Source organism: Cucurbita moschata, unplaced genomic scaffold, assembly GCF_002738365.1.
Source record: "Cucurbita moschata cultivar Rifu unplaced genomic scaffold, Cmos_1.0 Cmo_Scf00023, whole genome shotgun sequence".
Lineage (NCBI taxonomy): Eukaryota > Viridiplantae > Streptophyta > Magnoliopsida > Cucurbitales > Cucurbitaceae > Cucurbita > Cucurbita moschata.
The window spans coordinates 3,625,283-3,645,243 of NW_019268539.1; the positions used below are offsets into that span (position 1 = coordinate 3,625,283).

Below are 19,961 nucleotides of genomic sequence, written 5' to 3' on the forward strand. Positions count from 1 at the left end.
AAGGGGGGGGGGGGGAGGAAGAGGAGAAGGGTATGAGAGTATTGTGTTCGTGTGCTGTTTGAGGGTGTTTTTAGAGAGAGAAATGCTTAACAAACTGACTGGTAAGATGGGTCAAAAGAGGTAGATTTTTTAGGAGATCGGAAATCGAACAAGTCTTACTTAACTTTTCCTCTTCCAAATCCTAATCTAAATCATCAATCACTTCTAGGGTTTTTTTTTTCATCCTTTTCTAAATCTTTCCTAATCCTAATCCTAATCCTAATTTATTCCCTAATTTCTCTCCTATCAAAATTAACCTTATTTAACCCATCAAATTATTTATATAACTCATTGCCCTAAAATCTCAAAAATATATATATATATAAACTACCAGTTTAACTCATGGACTCAATACCACCCGAGTAGCTGAAACTGATGAAAACATATACCCTAAAAGCTCAAAAAGAATATATATATATATACACTAACAGTTTAACTCATAGACTCAAGACCACCCGAGTAGCTAAAATTGATGAAAACATATATCCTAAAAGCTCAAAAAATATATATATATATATATAAACTAAAAGTTTAACTCGTCGACTCAAGACCACCCGAGTAGCTAAAACGGATGAAAATATATACCCTAAAAGCTCAAAAAGAATATATATATATACTAACAGTTTAACTCATAGACTCAAGACTACCCGAGTAGCTAAAATTGATGAAAACATATATCCTAAAAGCTCAAAAAATATATATATATATATATATATATATATATATATATACTAACAGTTTAACTCATAGACTCAAGACCAGGCGAGTCAATTTTATACTCAACTTGTGTTTATCATTGATTTGAACATAACTCAACTAATTAAGCACTAAAGTTTTAAGGAGACAGACTAACAATTTAACTATTAACTTAAGACTATTGATTTTATACCCCACTTGTTTTTTTTTTTTCACCAATTTGAACGTAACTCAATTATTTAAAATATATACCCTAAAGTTCAAAAAAGATAAACTAACGGTTTAACTCGTTGACCTAATACTACCTGAGTCGATTTTTTTACTTAATGCTTTTTTTTCACACAAATTTGAGCGATATTATAAGTAAATAGTTTTTTTTCACCAATTTGAGCGTAACTCAACTAATTAACTCAGACATACCCTAAAAGCTCAAAAAGATAAATTAACCGGTTTAATTCATTGACTCGGTATCATTTTTTTTTTAACCAATTTGAACATGACTTAGTTAATTAAAACATATAACAAATAAAAAAAATTCAAAATAATTTAGGGTTATAACATTTCAACCATTTTTTTATTTTAATTTTTATTTTTTGAGAAAATGTCAAACTTTTTTTATTATATCTCTAAAAGTGGTAAACAAAGACTATTCCATTAAATAAGATTTCTGTTTTGTAAATAGAAGATAATATTTTGTGAGAGTTAATATTATTATTTGTAAAATAAATAATAACACTTTATGAATTTTTTAAACTATTTATCATAAGTTTTCCAAAAATAAATATAAAAAAGTGGAAAAAAACAGTGTAAAAAAAAATCATAACTACGAGGGTATAATAATTGGAAAAAAAAAACATATTTTATAGTTTATTTTTAATAAAAATATTTATTTCTTCGAATTTTAAAATAGGTCAATTACAAATTTCGCTTCACTCTAAATATATATATATATATAAAAAGCCAAAGTTGTTTGGTGCTCGACGTTAATAAATTGTCATATAAATACTAAATTTTTAATATTTTATAGACCATTAATAATTAGATTTATAGTTAAGAAAATATTTAAGAATCAATTGTGTTTATTGAAAATTTGTAAATTTTTAATTTAAATATTTAAATAATAATTATACAGTACTTTATTTCAAAAAATACCCTTAAATTTTTAAAAGTTTCATTAATATTCTTCCACTAAAAAAAATTAAAAAGTGGACGAATAGATTGTCTCCAAACTTTCAGTTTACTTCAAGTGTTATGAGTATTTTTTAAACGTGTTACAAACGGTAAAAGATTGAAGGTATTAACGAAACTTTTACAAAATCAAAAGTATTTTTAAAAATAAAATATTAACAGTTTCAATATAATACCGATGGTAAAGACTTTTTTTTTTTTTTAATAATTTAAATATACTATTAAAATTTTTGAAAATTTATTTAAATTTTATACTATTTATAACTACGTCAAAAATTTAACTTTACCCTATTTTTTAAATATGATTTTAATTGGGCTTATTGGAATCATGGGTTTTATTTTTTTTTTAATATTTAATTAAATAATAACTAATAAAATAAATAATAATTTGTAATTATTAGAAAATGGATCTGAAAGAATTAGTGGGCCTGGGTTACATAACTTACATCAGTTCTAAAGCCCAAATAATAAAAACATATATTAAAATTTTATTTTCCAATCTAAAAACAAATATGTCACAAGCATGTAATATTTAGTGTGTTAGAGTGACGCGTTGGTTTGCTACTAGAGCTTTTTTTTAGCTAAAGGTGATCGAAGCAAATATAAATGACGAGTATATAAGCTCGTACCGTTACTTACACCTTCTTATGAATACACGTAGTCAATCTTGATATACAAGAGCCGAACTTTAAATTTTGTTGAGGTTCATTGATAAACGATTGTAAGAGGAAAGAGAGTTATATAGTGATAAAGGTGCGCTTGTGATTCAACATCGATAGCAACCGATTAAAGAGTAAGAAGAAGAAAGATAGCATGAAAGATAGCAGAAACGAGCCCGAGCATATGAAAAACAATTACGATGATAGATCATGTTCGTTTAAAGAACTTTAGGTCAGATGCTGACAGTGTCTCTCTTGATAAGAGAAGATGACTTTCTTCAAATAAAGACATAATTCATTTTCGTGATAGGTTAGCTTTATCGTTATTGAATATTCAATAACGAGATGCAGCAACACAAGATTGTACGACAATGCTAGCTCGATAATTACGCTAGGTGTATGGTGACAATTCAAGTAGATGAATTTTGCACCATCCATTTCAAACTATTCAACGTTTCAAAATCTTACCCTAAAAAAGGGGTTGCATTTGTTTCTTGTTCGAGTTAGAAGAACATTCATCTTTATCAAGAGTGGAGTGTGAGATCCCACATCGATTGAAGAAAGGAATGAAATAATGGTATCAGAGTCAGACATCGAGCATGTGCCAATTTCCGCTGGAACCTCTAAGGGGTGTGAATTGTAAAACCTCACATCACATCAGTTAGAGAGGAAAACAAAACATTCAAACACATGAAAACGGCACACTAGCAGTGATAATAAATAACATGTCAAAACATACCATTTATCACGTACCAGTGCTATTAATTTAAATATTATAAATTTATTATTTTAAAATATATTAATTTATCATCGACTATTTTTTTTTTAGTTTTAAAATAACAAAAGTACAGTTTTTAAAGGAAACAAAAAAAATAAAAAGGAGCAAAAAAATGGGATTCTGTAACTCGTTTTCAAAAAAAAAAAAAAAATTACTTCTACCATTTTTTTTTATAAGATTCGTTGAATAGGTTGAACGAATATTAATATTATGCACTAATTTTCTAGGAAATAATAATAATAAATCTGAAATATATTCAGAGAGACAAAAAAAAAAAAAAAAAAAAAAAAAAAAAAAAAAAAACCCACAAACCACAAATTCCCAAAAAAAAAAGAGAAGAGAGAATAATTAAATAAATAATGATTATTTGCAATAATGTCTCCAGTTTAATAATTTCGTAAAATTTTGAAGAGAATTTCCATGGCAGATCATCAATTTCTTTTCCACAGAAATAGTAAACAGAGCAATATCTTCATAAACCCTAAAAAAAGAAGAAAAATAGATCGAAAGCAGAACAGTTCTGTATAGCGTCTGCCAATCCGATCTTCTCCACAGGAAGAGATTTCAAACGTTTCTCAATCTCCACAATTTGCACTCAATCTGAAGAAGAAAAAAACCTTTTCCTCTCGCATTCGAAAACATTTTCCAAAATTTCTTCATCGAATCTCACGCCACTGCAACTGTATCTGTTCGCACATTCTTCTTACTAGACGCCGCGGTTTTATCCGCCGAAGACGACGACGAAGTCGAGATTCTCCAGCTCTTCTCCTGCGCTTCGTCGATCTCAATCTGTTCTTGCCGGCACTCTTTGCTACAGAACGGCGTATTTCCTCTGAAATCCAATCCAATCCGTCAGTAACGAAATTCAAAAACAAAAACCTAGAAATTGAAATCGAGAAGCGATTAATCGAATTCGAATCGCAGTCACTCACCTGTACATGAAAATGTCTCTGTTGAATCCGAGCGGCCTCCGGCAGAGAAAACAAGCTTCGAGGAAATGAGATTCCTGCCGATGATCCTCGCCGCCGGCGTAATACCGCATTCCGGTCTTCATAGAGAAATGAATTCCAGTTCGAATTCGATAGATTTGGGGGAGAATGAGAGAGAGCGCCTAGTGTGATACAAAGATCGGAGATCCCGGAGCACTTTATAGTCGCCTGAATTGGTGAGGAGTAATCCACTGCGCCGCAAACACACGGGAGCACCGTGAGCTTGATATAAAAACCAATATATTCTCTAACGTGGAGGAAATTCATTCGCTAATAAAACCGAACCTATCGTAAGGTGCGATGTAGTGGAATATATTAATATCGTAATTAAAAAGGTTATTTGTACTTGATTAAAATCCAAGTGTCGTTTAACTAGAGATTCCTATGGAGTTAATCTATTGCCACAGTTCATGTATCTTTTTCTTAAAAAGGAAGGGACATAAAAAATTTATTATTTGGTCCTTCCTTTATCTGTTAATTTCAACTCCACCACACAATTATTGGTTATTTACATTTGTATGGACTTTTGAGCCCATTTTTTAAAATTTAGAACCTAACATTACAAAAGGAAAATAGTCGTTAACGAAATTATGATGGTTTGTTCAAAAGAGACCAAAAAGAACAGATAAGATGAAATTAAGATAGCACGAGAAAAAAGAAAAGTGTAAATAGTCTTCTTGATGAAGATATCGAGAACGAATAGATAACAAGTTGCAATCACAATGTATAAAATTTTGACACATAATATGATGAGTCGGGATCGAAAGTTATGTAAATTAAATCTGTGGATCCCACCGAGACGATGAAAGATAAATCAAACAGACCGCTACATTGTAGTATTAGTTTTGTACCATTGACTGTATGTAATAAAAACTACGACAATATCTCGATCAGATGTGTAATTTATTTTATTTTAGGTAACTATATATAATTTTTAAATCATGTGGGGGTGAATTTATAATTTGGGTAAAATTTGAGGGCTTCTCGTGGAAAATAAAAACAAACAAACAAACGGTATAAAATCTAGGTTGCTGTTGTCTGACTGTCAGTCGTCCAGATGAGGGGTAATTTGGTAATTAAAAGAAAAATGTGAGGGCAAAAAGGACAATTGGATAAAGGCATCATAATTTCTTTAGAAGTTAAAGTGGGGCCCACAGAGGGGGGGGGGAGAATTTAATATTCGGAATATTTCGATATTTGTTTTTAGAAAAAGCGAAGAAATGATTATTCTCGCTGACTAGACTGTGGGCCCCATGGTCCAATCAGAAGCAGACAGCAACAACGAAGCATGGAACTCTTGGCACAACATACGAGGCGTTGTCCATTGGGACCCACAGCTCTGCCCGTGTGTCATGGGCAGCCTTCCCGCGGTTGCCCGTTGCACGTGCGGAGGAAACCGCAGCACGAGTATCCACGACCGTGCTACGTGGTGGCTGATTAAGAAGATAGCATTAATAAACTAATTTCATTTAACACTTTTATTAAAATGATTTAATTAGAGATTAAAATTAATTAGATCAAAGACAGGCGCCGCTGATACTGAGATCCGTGGATCGGAGTGACGTGACTGTGCCACGTAAGAAAGTGAGGTGGGCCCTCGACTTTTTTTTGGCGTTTAGTTTAACGTCTGGATGACGTGGAGTCGACGGAATGGTAGAGGAATCTAACTCGTGGGGCGACACATCGGAAAATAATTGAGATTTGTCGTTTTTGTTAGATTTAAGATGCTCCTCGAAATTATTTTCTCTTATTCTAAGTCAATGAATTTTGTTTTTTTTATTCGATAAAATTTAGCCATATATTTATTTTATTATCGCTAATTATTGATGTCAAATAATAATAATAATAAATAAATAAATAAATAGTTGTGGTCTTAGTAAACTGGTCCCGACACCTCATCCAATTTTTTAAAATTTATTTTAATTTAGATTTACAATTTTATCTATACAAAAATAAATAAATGAAATTTCATTTAATTTGTGTGAAAAATAAAAAAAATTATACAATATCTCGAACGTCAATGTTGGGATTAGTTACTAGTTCGAATTTGATCCAAATTTATATTTTTTGGGAATTGGTTGGAATGTGTTCTTATCTATTAATAGGTTTTTGGTTCACTCGACCTACTGCGGCAAATGCTTGTCAAAAGGCATTTGTAACTAATCGCGTGGGGGATTTTGGTTTATTATTAGGGATTTTAGGTCTTTATTGGACAACAGGGAGTTTTGAATTTCGGGATTTATTTAAAATATTCAATAACTTGATTTATAATAATGAGGTTAATTTATTATTTGTTACTTTGTGCGCCGTCCTATTATTTGCAGGTGCAGTTGCTAAATCTGCTCAATTTCCTCTTCATGTATGGTTACCTGATGCTATGGAGGGTCCTACCCCGATTTCGGCTCTTATACATGCTGCTACGATGGTAGCAGCGGGAACGTGCGTTCACGCTTCACTAGGGGTATGTATATATGGGTCGGGTTGGATTGGTTTGAAAATATTTTGAGACCGACCCAATAGTTCAAATTGGTTGCATTGGTTCAATCAGCAAATTTCCATTCTTCTATTTTCTCCCGCCTCAAATTCTATATCCTTACACGATCCCCATGTTTTTGGATGGTATTTTTTGTCCATTTAATTTATAATAATTATTTTTTAATATTTTTTTGTCTGTTGTCCCAACTCCACACGATCTACGGAAGCTAAGATAGAACTTTATCTTATATTTGAACCACACCTATTTTCAATGATTAAACTATGCAAAATCAAACCGCGAACAAAATTATACATAGAATTTGAATTAAACGACTAGTTTTCGTATCGACTCTTAGCTCTCGGTCGATAGAGAAATGGAAGGAACTGTACAAACGGGGAAGCTCCATCATTACAAATATAAACGTGGACAAGTTTGTCGTTTGTAAATTTTGTTTGTTGGCTAGCTTAGTTTGTCCTCGTAGCTAGATAGCCTTGTTGGCTTAGCCATATGTCTTGTTCTTTGACACAATAAAGATAGGTGACCAAAATGATTGAGGGAAGTTTAATTATTTTTATTTTTATTTTGATGGGTTTAAAAATTATATTTACGGGTACGGTTGATACCATTTAAAAAAAATTTACTTTTGAGGTGAGAAAGATTCAAATATCTGATATCTTGATCGAGAATTTTCGTATGGTGACTAGCTAAGCTGTAGTTTGAGTACTTGTCATTAAAGAATTTTGAACTGATTAAATTTTAGTACTGTGTTCCTCCATCTTTTCTTTTGTTTTATTTTTAACGATTTAATTTTTATATTTAAAAATATGTAACGATGATTTGTTTGTAAGTTAGTGTATCAACATCTAATAGCCATCACGTCAATATCTTAGCTACCTAGTCTCTTCTTTAATCCAAGTATTAAAGGTTGCGATAATAAGGAGATGTAGTGATCACATCTGCACGAACACAAATATTTAATAGTTAAGTGTGCTTTACTTCGAGCAATTATGGGTTGGATATGACCTTGTAGAAATTATCGTGTTGGTCTGTGAAGATAATTTTCACTCTTAAGAAGCGATAAGTAGTTAACGTGGTGATATCATACGGACCATTTTAACTGAACATTTAAATTATTTGTCGAATTTCAAAAATAAAAACAAAGTTTTTGAATTTTTTTTTTTAGTTTTAAAAAAATTATAGAAATTATTCCATCTTCGATAAAGATATATATAATTGGTTTTATTAATCAAATAAATATTGAATGGAAGAGTTGAGACAACATTATCCAAAAATAATTTACAAACATTTTAATTTATATAATAATAAAAATAATAATAATGACACACCTTAACGTCATTAATGAGTAGACTCGTTGCCTTTATTGCACTCCTCAAAGTCCACTCAACTTGGCAACGTGTTTGATGTCGGAAAAGTGCATTTGAATTTTGCATCTATATATATATATATTATTTAACTCCATTTTTTAAAATATATATTAAAATTGAATTTTATATCTTAATTAAATATTTAAAAATACAATATATATATATATATATATATTATGAATTAATATTTTATTTTATACAAAAGAAAATTAAATATATATATTAAACAAAAATATATTTTTCAAATTAACAATAAATTTGAATTTTTATTTATTTGAACTTAACTGATCTAAATAAATTCCTAACCCAACTCATACAAAGTTGGATTGAGTGGATCGGATTTTACTGTAACCAACCCAAATGAGTTCATAAGCCAACCAAAATTATATAGCGTTGGATTGAATTGATCTGATTGGGTCACGGGTTTCTTGGCAGCCCTAAAATTTATTTTATATTTTTTTAAACAACTAACTATATATATTTTTATTAAATTTAAAAGAAAATTGTTACTTTTATTATTTTCGTACCATTTATTTAAAAAAAAAACGTATAATTAAAGGGGAAGTAATTTTTTTAATTTTTAAAAATAAAAAACAAAAAGAAAAAATCGGATAGTCTTTAAAATGTATAATTTAACCTTTTTTTATTACTTTAATATTAAAAAAAAAAAAAGTATACTCTTCGTTTCCGTAAAAAAGGCGCGGAGACTGATCCGAGGACAGTTTTGACGAACCAAATAGTCGCCGCCAAGCTAACCCAACGAACCCAATAGTCGACGCCGCGCCGTCGGTTCGACTCCGGTTCTTGACCTGCGCCATGGAGGATTACCGGCGTCGGCAACAGGGAGACGTTAGCAACGGCCCAAAACCTAGAAAGCCTGTGCTCGAGCTCTTGTGGTTCTTTGCCATAGCTGCCTGCATCAAGTTCCTTCTGATTCCATCTTACCGCAGCACAGACTTTGAGGTCCATCGCCATTGGCTCGCTCTGACCCACTCTCTCCCTCTTTCTCAATGGTACTTCGACGAGACCAGTCAATGGACTCTTGACTACCCTCCATTTTTTGCATATTTCGAACGCTTCCTTTCGATTTTTGCTAATATTGTCGATCCCCAAATTGTGGATCTTCAAAAGGGTTTAGATTATAGCAGCAATACTGTCATATACTTCCAGAGAATTACAGTTATTGTCTCCGATCTGTGTCTTGTTTATGGGATTTTTAGATTGACGAGGAGTTTGGATCCAATTAAGCGGAAATTAGTCTGGGTTTTGGTTGTTTGGTCCCCTGCGCTCGTGATTGTGGATCATTTGCATTTTCAGTATAATGGGTTTCTTCTTGGGATGCTTCTGATTTCTCTTTCGTATTTGGAGGAAGGGAGGGATTTGATGGGTGGGTTTGCTTTTGCAGTCTTGTTGTGCTTCAAGCATTTGTTTGCTGTTGCTGCACCTGTTTACTTCGTTTATTTGTTAAGGCATTATTGTCGGGGAGGATTTGTAAGAGGTTTTAGGCGGCTTACAATTATGGGATCTGTTGTTGTGGCTGTTTTTGCTGCTGCTTATGGACCGTTTATCTATCATGGTCAGGTATAAAATCTATGTTTGAGCTCAAAGTTTTGTCTGTAGCAGACAAATCTAATGTTTATAGAACACCAATTTGGTTATATGTCAACTTTATCAGCATGAATATGAGTACCTTTGTTCTTCAGCTGTATTCGATACTCCCACTTGAAAGTTTGTTTGTGGCAGGAAAATGTAGTGTACAGGCGATCAATTTGGTTATATGTTAACTTTAACAGCATGAATATGAGCACATTGAAACTTCTTGCTGTATTCTATCTTCTTCAATGCATTGAGTTTAGATAGGACCTTCATTGCCACTTGCATCTACCATCAGTTAAGCATATGCTAGCCTGAAAGGGGGGTAAGAGGACTGTTGAGAATAGAAATCTGGTGGGAAGAGTATCAAGGAAGAATATATTAGAGGCCCTTTTTGAAGAATATATTGAAAATATGCCATACCTTTAGTTTTGTAGGTTTAGTGTAGGGGTGATTTCACATGGTATTAGAGGTTTTGTGTTCATGCTCCTAGAATGAGATTCCATCTTTTCGTTGATATTGACTGTCATTTGTTGGGTTTTGTGCTAATTTCCAAACCCACAAATGAAGAAATATTTTGAACTATATTATAACCTTAAGCTTATTGGTCGAGATTCACCTCTCTTTTGAGACTGCACTACCACAAATTTTATGCCCGTTGTACGACTTACCTCCTCGGGCTCACTTTAATCAACAACTGAACGAGTCATCTTCCATCCTTACAGTTACTATAACCGCTAATAGAATAGATCCATCGGGTTGAGTTTATAAGTAACGAAAGGGTTAAGCTAGAATAGATCCATGGGGTTGAGTTTATAGGTAACAAAAGGGTTAAGCTAGAAAGTCTAGTGGGACATGGTTTACCGAAAGAACAAGTGTTATCCCAATTCCTTCTATCGCAAATCTAATGGATAGTTTCTCTTCAGGAAACTAATCAATAGTACTGACTGCACCCCGTTCTGTTTTATTTATTTGTTTACTTAATTTTTTTAATAAATTTGTAGCTACAGATTCTTAGCAGGGACTTCTTGTTATTTTCACAAATTTCCTGAAAAGCTTTACTAATAGCCAATTCTCGTCCTTGCAGATACAGCAAGTCATTCGACGCATGTTTCCTTTTGGCAGGGGACTTTGCCATGCTTATTGGGCCCCAAATTTCTGGGTTTTTTATATTTTACTGGATAAAGGACTGTCTATCTTGCTCAGAAAACTTGGATTTAGTGTCAAGATACCAACAGCTTCATTTACTAGTGGTCTAGTTGGTGATTCATCTCCGTTTTCTGTCCTACCTCAGGTACTTTTCTGTGATAAACTAAAGCTAGGTGCAGATAATTGGGATAGTAGTGAATTGTAGTTAACCCATTCGCACAAACCGTTGAATTTGTCGTGGACTGATCTTTAGACATTCATAAATTGTCAAAGAGGAGGATGTCCATGGATGTGCTTTTAAGATTTGCTAGCATCAACTTTGATGAGGAAGTATTTGTAGTTAAACCTTAAAAAATTTCTAGTCACTCTCATGTGAGCATTACAACCAGCTATGCTTTTTGATTGCTTGCTTCTTGCCCTGTTTCATTCCTTGTTCAGTAGACTTAGTGTGAGATCCCATATCTGTTGGAGAGGGGAACGGATTATTCCTTACAAGGTGTGGAAACCTTTCCCTAGCAGATGCGTTTTAAAACTTGGAGAGGAAGCCTTGAAGAGAAAGCCCAAAGAGAACAATATATGCTAGATGTGGGTTTGGGCTGTTACTAATGGTATTAGACGTTGGCACCCAAGGGAGGTGGATTGTGAGATCTCACATCGGTTGGAGATGGGGGAACGAAACATTTCTTACAAGGTGTGGAAACCTCTCCCTAGCAGACACGTTTTAAAACTTTGAGGGGAATCCTGGAAGAAAAAACCCGAAAGAGGACAATATGTGCTAATGGTGGGCTTGGGCTGTTACACTTAGGGTATCATCCCAGGCGTTTCCATTTAGATAAAGACTGAACGGAAACATTCTCACTAGTTCAATAGTTCTAGAATTTCTTTGCTTTCATAATTCGTAAGGTAGGTAATGTGTGGTCTATGCAGTCCTTACGTTACATTATTTTTTCTTTTATAATTTATCACCTTTTCTGTTAATCACTTTGAGATTCAAACTTTTGATATATGAGAGTCCCTTGCATGGCAGATCACTCCCTTGATAACCTTTGTTCTGGTGCTGCTAGCTTTGTCTCCTTGCCTAATCAAAGCTTTCAAAGATCCCCTACCACGAATGATCACTAGATGGGTGGCCTATGCTTACACATGTGGTTTTGTATTTGGGTGGCATGTTCATGAGAAAGCATCACTTCACTTTGTAATTCCGCTCGCTGTCGTTGCAGTGAAAAGTTTGGAGGACGCGAGGCATTTCTTCTTACTATCAATAGGTATTTTCTTCCTGTTCATGCCATAATATTTAAGTAGCCCTCAGCATCAGGCTTTATGCAGTATTCATGCCAGTATTCGGTTCGAATCTTTACGATGATAGTGAGGCTTTGTTTGGCTTTATGTTAGATATACTTGATTAGGATCTTTACAATGTTACCAGGGCCTTTTTTTAAAAAAACTTTTAAGTCATATTCCATTCTTTATTGGTTAGGATCTTCATTATCATTGTAGTACTTGGGTAGATGTTTCATAGATAATTTCTCTAGTAATCCGAGTCTGTGATGACAAAGTTAAAGCTGAGCACGGAGACCTTATAATACAAAAATGGACTCGTGGGTGATTCGGGATGACATTAGAGGTTTTGCGATTTGCCTTCTCTAGGTTTATATGTTCCCCCTCCAGCCTCAATCCTCCCTTCTTTTTGTACATTTCCTTTTCAATGTTATTTTTATCTAGCCTGGGTATCGTCAAGCCAGTGCCCTTCGTCTTTTCACGACTTCAAGTCAGCCCTTGACCTGGTCACTCGAACGTGGCTAGTCTTCCTAACCGTCCTACATTCAATTCTAATCTCTTAGGAAAAGAAGTTCAAAATCATCTTCCATCCTTTCTTGTTGTCATTATGCTGATCTATACATGCTAAAGGGTGTTAATATTACTTCGTTCATGCAGTGTCGTGCTATTCCTTGTTCCCGCTTCTTTTCGAAGCACAAGAATACCCCATCAAAGTGCTGCTATTGCTGCTGCACTCTAGTCTGATGTGGTTAGGCTTTTCTGCACAATTCAACAAAGGAGAGTCAGTTAAACAAGCCACATCAAAGACGAAACGACGACACATACAAACGAAGGTAAGTACGACTTCAACTGGAGAACCATTCCGTATTAGATTCATCGAAAAGGCTTATCTTTTCGGTCTTTTAGTAGTTGAAATCTGGGCTCAGTTTTTCCATCCCTTCATTCTAGGTAGTAAGTTTCCTTTTGTACCACTGATGCTCATATCTATATATTGCTCACTTGGAGTCATGTACTCTTGGATTTGGCAGTTGAGATGGATTCTTAGGCCTCCTCCTAATTGAGTCACTAAAGTTAGTCATCCATGTATGAACTCTACACTGACCATTGGTAGAATTTTGATACTCTTTTCATTTCAAGTTCTTACACAAAAAAAGGAGTAAAAAAGCTTTGTTGATGAAGCTTTTTTTGTCTGAATTTAACTTTGAATGTTCTCTGATAAGTTTTAGAACAAAATTTCTACTGATCTATATGAAAAAACAGAGTAAATTATAAGAAAGAACAGAGTAAATGAAACATTGATCCAAAAAGCTCCATTGGAGTGACCTCTACTGCATTCAACACTACTTCCACTGAAGCATCCTCTCTTTTGCTTGATACCCAAACCATGATTTTCAAGAACAAATGTTGAGTTTGTCTTCCCATTACTGAACAAAACACACCAGAAGAATGGCCCTTTATGTACCCCAACCATCCCCACACCAACCTCTGTATGAGATTTGTTCCTCAACAGGGAAAGAGTTTTCTTGTCAGGAACGAGTGCTCGAGAGAACGCCTCTGTTGGCTCAAGATATCCAGGTTGACAAGCCACAATTTGGCCGGTTATCGTGTCGAAAGTTGGGAGCTCGACACCGCAATCTGGAGCGAAAACTTCTGTGAAGTTGTCGGAGGATGGATTGCAATTTACATTGTTGTTGCTAGTGCAGTTTCCTTTGCAGAAGTTGATGAATTGCAACGCCATGCACCCGAGACCTGCATTGTCACTCAGGCGAGAGAGCTTCGCAGCTGTTCGGTTTTTGTTGATGATATCAACAAGATCATTTGCTGGGTTTCCTGTAGAATTAAGAAGAAACTAACCTATAAACACATCCAACCAAAACAAAATGTTCCCATGAAGTCATCACATTTGATGCTGCTAAGGATGATTACAACAACATTACTCTCTGTATTCTTTGATGTTATGAACTTTTCTGATACCCATTATCAAAATCAATGAACATCAATATCAAATCAAGCTATCTTCTTACTTCACTCTCTAGAACGCCTTTATTGACAATCCTTTACTCCGATAGAATCTAGGGTCCCTCAAACAATGTGATATCTCACACTGAGTAAATCCTTCTCTCCGTTCTACTTCCCAACGAGACCTGGTACTGGCCGCTGAACTCATGGTCTCGGTGGGCTGGTTAGTCGAAATCTATAAGACTAGTGGGGAAAACAAACATTTCTTCAATACTAAAACCATCAATCACAAGACAGAAGCGGCATAGATTCAACCAAATTAAAACCCATAACAGTTGGCAATGCAGATTCAGCCATGGAAAAGGAAAGTCGAAGATCAAAGAAACTTACCGTGATACTTGGAGGAAACAAGAACAGCGAACAGGGAAGAACAGAGAAGGAAGCATTCAACGATACAGAGGTTCCTCATTATACCACAAACAATGATTGTACAAAGAACGAAAGAAGATCAAAAGGCCAAAAGGAGAAGAAGAAAGAGAAATGGAAGTGGGAAAGAAAAAGAAACCCTAATTGGGGAAAGGGTGTAACGGGGAGTGGGAGATTTTCCGCGAAAAATTGATCAAATTGTTGCAGAGATTGTGAGACAGGACAAGAAAGGGATGGCCCCATTTAGCCGTTTTGGTTCTTAAAGAATGGGATTGGGATGAGAAAAGGGGATTTTGGAGTGGGCACACTCATGGGTCAGTTCCTGCTGCACCCAGCCCTGCGTCCTTCAAGAATATTTTAGGATAAATTATAAAAAATATCCATTTATTTTTTTTAAAATTTTATAAATATTATTTTTTCTCGAAAAGTCGCAACTTTTGAAATTTATACACGTCAATATTTTCTCTTTCGACTTTCCCGTTAAGATTTTTAAGACTGTCCGCTTGTCTGCTAGGAAGAGATTTTCACACCCTTATAAAGAATGTTTCGTACTCCTCCTCAACTGATGAAAGATCTCACAATCCACTCATTTCAGAGCCCAGCGTCCTCACTGGTACTCGTTTACCTCTCCAATTGATATGAGACCCCTAATCATATCCCTCATTCAGGGCCGAGCGTCCATGCTGACACACCGTCTCGTGTCCACTCCCCTTTTGGGGTTTAGCCTCATCGCTGACGCATTGACCTCGTTGGCACTCGTTTACCTCTCCAATTGATATGGGACCCCTAATCATCCCTCATTCAGGGTCGAGCGTCTTTGTTGACACACCGTCTTGTGTCTACTCTCCCTTTGGGGTTTAGCCTCATCGCTGACACATCGACTGGTGTCTGACTTTTTACCATTTAAATTTGATTCTAATGATTATAAAATATATTATTCTAAAATTCAAGGCGTTACAGTTTACTTACTAAATTGCGATCGTGTTGACTGAAAATTTGATTACCCGCTCTTACTGTTTGCGGAAGTAGGGGTTGAACCATGGGAATTGATGTTTTTATTTGATTAAATTGGTCGATAATTGATGATTTATCGACCGAGAGCTCGATGATGAATTAGGGTTTTGGGTTTAGAAGTTTATAGAACATTCTAGACTCGCAATCATTTGGTCATAACATAAGGTCGATCCATTTGTTTAGCAACATTTCCATTTCCCTCTTCCAACTTTAGCTCTGCACCATATTCTCGCCGTTTAGCTCACTACCTTATCCATGGCGTCTATGTTCTTGACTGTGAAGCCCTTTGTAAACAAAATCGACGTATCCACTTTGTCGAATCGGAGAATACAGAGTAATTTCTTTTCTTCTTCCCTCAGCTCTCTCCCAATTTTAGTTTCTTCTTTCTTTCATTGTTCATTTTTTCGCATTGATACTGGTCAGGTACTCGGAGAACGTCCCTTAAAGTCTGTGCAGTGTCGAAGAAATTGGAACCCGCCAAGGTCTGCATCTGTTTCATCGCCTTTTGTCGGGGCTTCTATTGAGTTTTCAATTGAAACCTTGCAGATTTTGGCTTCGTTTTTCGATTCATTGTCTATTTTGAGTTTATGAATATTGGTTTTTCTTTTGTTGTTTGTGACTTGCAGGTCGTTCCACAAGGGGATAGAGTCCTCATTCGGCTCGAGGAGCTTCCTGAGGTGGGAATTTTTAACATACATGAATTCCACGTTCTTCAATCATTTTGCTTTTGTGTTCTTATGTGATTTCTTGCTCTAGTTCTTAAGAGGCTTGATTGAAAATGAATCTAAGTGAAAATAGTGTTTATAAGCTTAATTTAACCAAATCACGATCAAACAGGGTCTAATCTTTAGCATGAACTTACACAATCATTTGATTGTTTCATAACTCAACTTTGATTTTTTTATTCTCTTCATTAGCATTTCACTGCTAAGGAACTACAAATCTCGATAGTTTAGTCTGCGATTGTTTAGTCTGTCAACAACATTGGATTATATTCCATTCGAACCTTTATTAATCGAGGGAACCGACCACAAACACGAGTTGGAGAGTCTACTTTCATGATGAATATGAGAAATTTCCTTCTCAAATTTCAATACTGACTTCGTAGAAGAGTTTATTCTACTCTATAAATGAATTGGCTGTGGGATGGCGCTGTTCTATCCACTGCAGCAAGAATCTTATCTGATACCGTTGTGTATAATTTTGCTTTCATGCCTATGTTATTAGTTGTACCACGGTGAGACTACGAGAAATGGTGCTTATTACGGCTAAGGCGGTGCTTCTTGGGGATAGAAATTTGGAAACAATATTGATTTGGAGATGCCTGCCAAAAATGTTCTAGAGACTTCGTTAATCGATTTTAATTGTCAAGATATCTGTGTAGCATGCTTTTTTGTGAACCAATTTAATCGCCACCTAAGAATATAATTCGTATGATGGACGATGCTAATCGTTCTGAACTCTATATTCTGGAAATATGTTGCTTCATCAGCATTGTGGCATGTAGTTTGGAATTAATTTTTCAGTCATTTTGTGTCGCAGAAATCAGCAGGAGGAGTTCTATTGCCCAAGTCTGCTGTTAAATTTGAGCGTTATCTTTTGGGAGAGGTAAGCAAAACTCCGTTTTTCTAATCTGCTAAGACGGGAAATGGAACGAAGCTTATATTTTCTCTTCGTGTTTCGTTACTCTCCTGCTCGTGCTGAGTTTATATCCTTTTTCAGATCCTCTCTACAGGTGCTGATGCTGGGGAATTGGGTCAAGGAAAGAAGGTAAGGATTCAACTTCCTGTTAGCCTGTTGATTATGTAATGATATTGTTGAATGCTGCAATATTCTATCAATCGATCCGAACGTTTCTTGGAAAGAAATGTTTGCTTGTGTACCTTTTTGAAGCGGAGAATTTTTCTTCTGTTACAGGTTCTTTTCTCGGACATAAGTGCTTATGAGGTAAGCTACATACATAGTAGTTCATGATTTTCCATTTGTAACCAGTAGTTGCGATAGTAACATCAGTTTGTAAATAGAATCATAGAATCATAAAGCCTATTGGGTCCAAAATAGAGAAACACTTACATTAGTGTGAGATCCCACATCAGTTGGAGAGGGGAACGAAACATTCTTTATAAGGGTGTGGAAACCTCTCCTTTGCAGACGCGTTTTGATAACCTTGAGGGAAAGCCCAAAGAGAACAATATCTGCTAGCAGTGGGTTTGAGCGGTTACAATTAGGCTCAATCCAATTAGACACCACTCAATACGAAACATTTTATAAGGGTGTGGAAACCTCTCTCCAGCAAGTGCGTTTTGAAAACCTTGAGAGTAAGCCTGAAAAGAAAAGCCCAAATAGGACAATATCTGCTAGCGGTGGACTTGGGCTATTACTGTGATGTCTCACATTGGTTGGGTAGGAGAACAAACCACCATTTATAAGGGTGTGGAAACCTTTCCCTAGCAGACGCGTTTTAAAGCCTTGAGGGGAAGCCCAAAAGGGAAAGCCCAAAGAGGACAATATCCGCTAGCGGTGGATCTGGGGCGTTACAGTTACAATTAGGCTCGACCCAATCACACACCACCCGATAGGACCAGTCTTTAAAGCACAGCTGAAATCAATCAAACCCTTCTTTAGGGTTAACTACCACTAAAATCCGTAAGAGAGAAGACCACTTGAGCGATTTTGGGGTTTAGATCAAAGATTCCTATAGATCTAAGGGTCGAACTCGAACACCCTACGTTAGCCACGTAACCGACACTCTATAGTGACCACATTGAACAATTTTTCCTATATGGTGGACAGCCTCTTAGAATATGGCTGCTTTTCTGTATCCAAGTTGAAGCATGAACTATTTGAGTTTATTTGAACACTTCCATGTATTGTTTCACAGGTGGATTTAGGCACAGATGCAAAACATGTGTTCTGCAAAGCAAGTGATTTACTGGCTGTAGTTGAGTAGGTCTCAGATTTTCTTTTGCCGCTCTCTGGTTTTAGGTACCTTTTTTTGTAAGGCAGAACGATTTTTTCCATTGTTCTAGCTATCAATGTAATTGAATATTATTTATGTTGAAGTCTCTGATTCAGTTCTTTTGATAAATACTTCACTCTCTTCTGTTATTTCTGCTATGCTCTATAATTCAACATTTTCTAGAAACCATTGGGCATGTATCTCTAAGACTTCGCCACCAAGACCAAAGTCCATTGCCTCGGTCTCCTCTCGTTCGGGCTTGTATGCAGCAATGTGACCATCACGCACCTTTATATCACGAAGTTAATGAGAAATGAGAAGCTTGACCCGTTTGTTGAGTTATGAATTGAGAGTCAGAATCTTTTATTTTCGAAACTGCATAATATACCAGTCTAAACTCACTATTAGCAGGTTTTGTCCGCTTTGACCCGTTACGTATCGCGGTCAGTCTCAAAGTTAAAATGCATCTGCTAGATTTTTACAGCCTTATAAAGAATGCTTTGTTCTCCTCTCCAACCAATGTGGAATCTCATAATCCACTTCATTGCAGGCCAGTGTTTTCGTTGACACATCGTTCGACGTCTGGCTCTGATATCATTTGTAACAATCCAAACCTATCGTTAGCAGATATTTTTCGTTTTGCCTCGTCATGTATAGTTATTAGCTGCTAAAGAGAGATTACACATCTTATAAGAAATGCTTCGTTTTTTCCGCACAATCATATACTTTTTTCTTCCATCGCAACTTTCATAAATTAGCTATCAAACATAGTCTTCATTTGATGAAGATGCTTTTTTCAAGACAAAGGTACGTTCCCCATTTTCACAGAAGTTGCATTAATTCTAACTTTAAATTGTAATGAATTTTATCTTTAATTAATAGCTAATTATTTAAATTGTAATGAATTTTATCTATGCTAATTATTATAAATTACACGAAATTTAATTAGGACAATTTCAAAATTGTGTTACAAAAATATCATCAAAATTGAACCCATAAAATAAATGCTCGAATAACCCTTGCATAAAAGAATATAATAAGATCATAAGAACCAATACCTACAAAAATAAGTCTAATGTTCATTTCCGTGAAATGAAATTTTAGACTTAAGGTTAAAAATTGACTTGTTGAATTATTGAAGTACATAAACCGGTAATAAGTTTGCTCGACCCAAATTTTGATCTGATGAACCATGACGTCTGTCCAAACAGTGCCTTAGACCCATTGAGATGGGACTTAACTTGAGTTCAAAATTTCACTTTTTTACAGTAGAGTTGAGCTATACGAACCCAATGATGTCCTATAAAACCGTTCCACCAAATGAGCAATCAAAAAACACACAAAAAAAAAAAAAAAAAAAAAAAAAAAAAAAA

The 19,961-nt window shown here is 35.1% G+C and overlaps 4 protein-coding genes across 5 annotated transcripts; 2 read left to right on the forward strand and 2 right to left on the reverse strand.

Annotated features, from left to right (window-relative positions):
• Nucleotides 1–3,705: 3,705 nt before the first annotated feature.
• Nucleotides 3,706–4,491, reverse strand: LOC111460275. Its single transcript, XM_023103459.1, has 2 exons — nt 4,293–4,491; nt 3,706–4,192 (listed from the first exon to the last, which is right to left on the reverse strand). Exons 1-2 carry the CDS (start codon nt 4,412–4,414, stop codon nt 4,027–4,029), a joined length of 288 nt encoding a protein of 95 aa, XP_022959227.1. The 5' UTR covers nt 4,415–4,491; the 3' UTR covers nt 3,706–4,026.
• Nucleotides 4,492–9,026: 4,535 nt separating this feature from the next.
• On the forward strand, nt 9,027–13,408 carry LOC111460108 (probable dolichyl pyrophosphate Glc1Man9GlcNAc2 alpha-1,3-glucosyltransferase). Its single transcript, XM_023103210.1, has 4 exons — nt 9,027–9,791; nt 10,891–11,097; nt 11,980–12,217; nt 12,888–13,408. The coding sequence occupies exons 1-4, from the start codon at nt 9,027–9,029 to the stop codon at nt 13,289–13,291; spliced, it is 1,614 nt and encodes a 537-aa protein (XP_022958978.1). The 3' UTR covers nt 13,292–13,408.
• On the reverse strand, nt 13,385–14,941 carry LOC111460112. The gene is made up of 2 exons (XM_023103216.1): nt 14,580–14,941; nt 13,385–14,060 (listed from the first exon to the last, which is right to left on the reverse strand). Exons 1-2 carry the CDS (start codon nt 14,656–14,658, stop codon nt 13,453–13,455), a joined length of 687 nt encoding a protein of 228 aa, XP_022958984.1. The 5' UTR covers nt 14,659–14,941; the 3' UTR covers nt 13,385–13,452.
• A 778-nt stretch (nt 14,942–15,719) lies between these two features.
• LOC111460114 (10 kDa chaperonin 1, chloroplastic-like) lies at nt 15,720–18,746 on the forward strand. 2 transcript variants are annotated; one of them, XM_023103220.1, is made up of 8 exons: nt 15,720–15,963; nt 16,053–16,111; nt 16,256–16,306; nt 17,172–17,237; nt 17,352–17,399; nt 17,547–17,576; nt 18,511–18,597; nt 18,629–18,746. In XM_023103220.1, the coding sequence occupies exons 1-7, from the start codon at nt 15,885–15,887 to the stop codon at nt 18,577–18,579; spliced, it is 402 nt and encodes a 133-aa protein (XP_022958988.1). In that variant the 5' UTR covers nt 15,720–15,884; the 3' UTR covers nt 18,580–18,597; nt 18,629–18,746. The 2 variants fall into 2 exon arrangements, with proteins under 2 accessions (XP_022958988.1, XP_022958987.1); XM_023103219.1 differs by having other exon boundaries at nt 15,721–15,963; nt 18,511–18,746.
• Nucleotides 18,747–19,961: the final 1,215 nt, after the last annotated feature.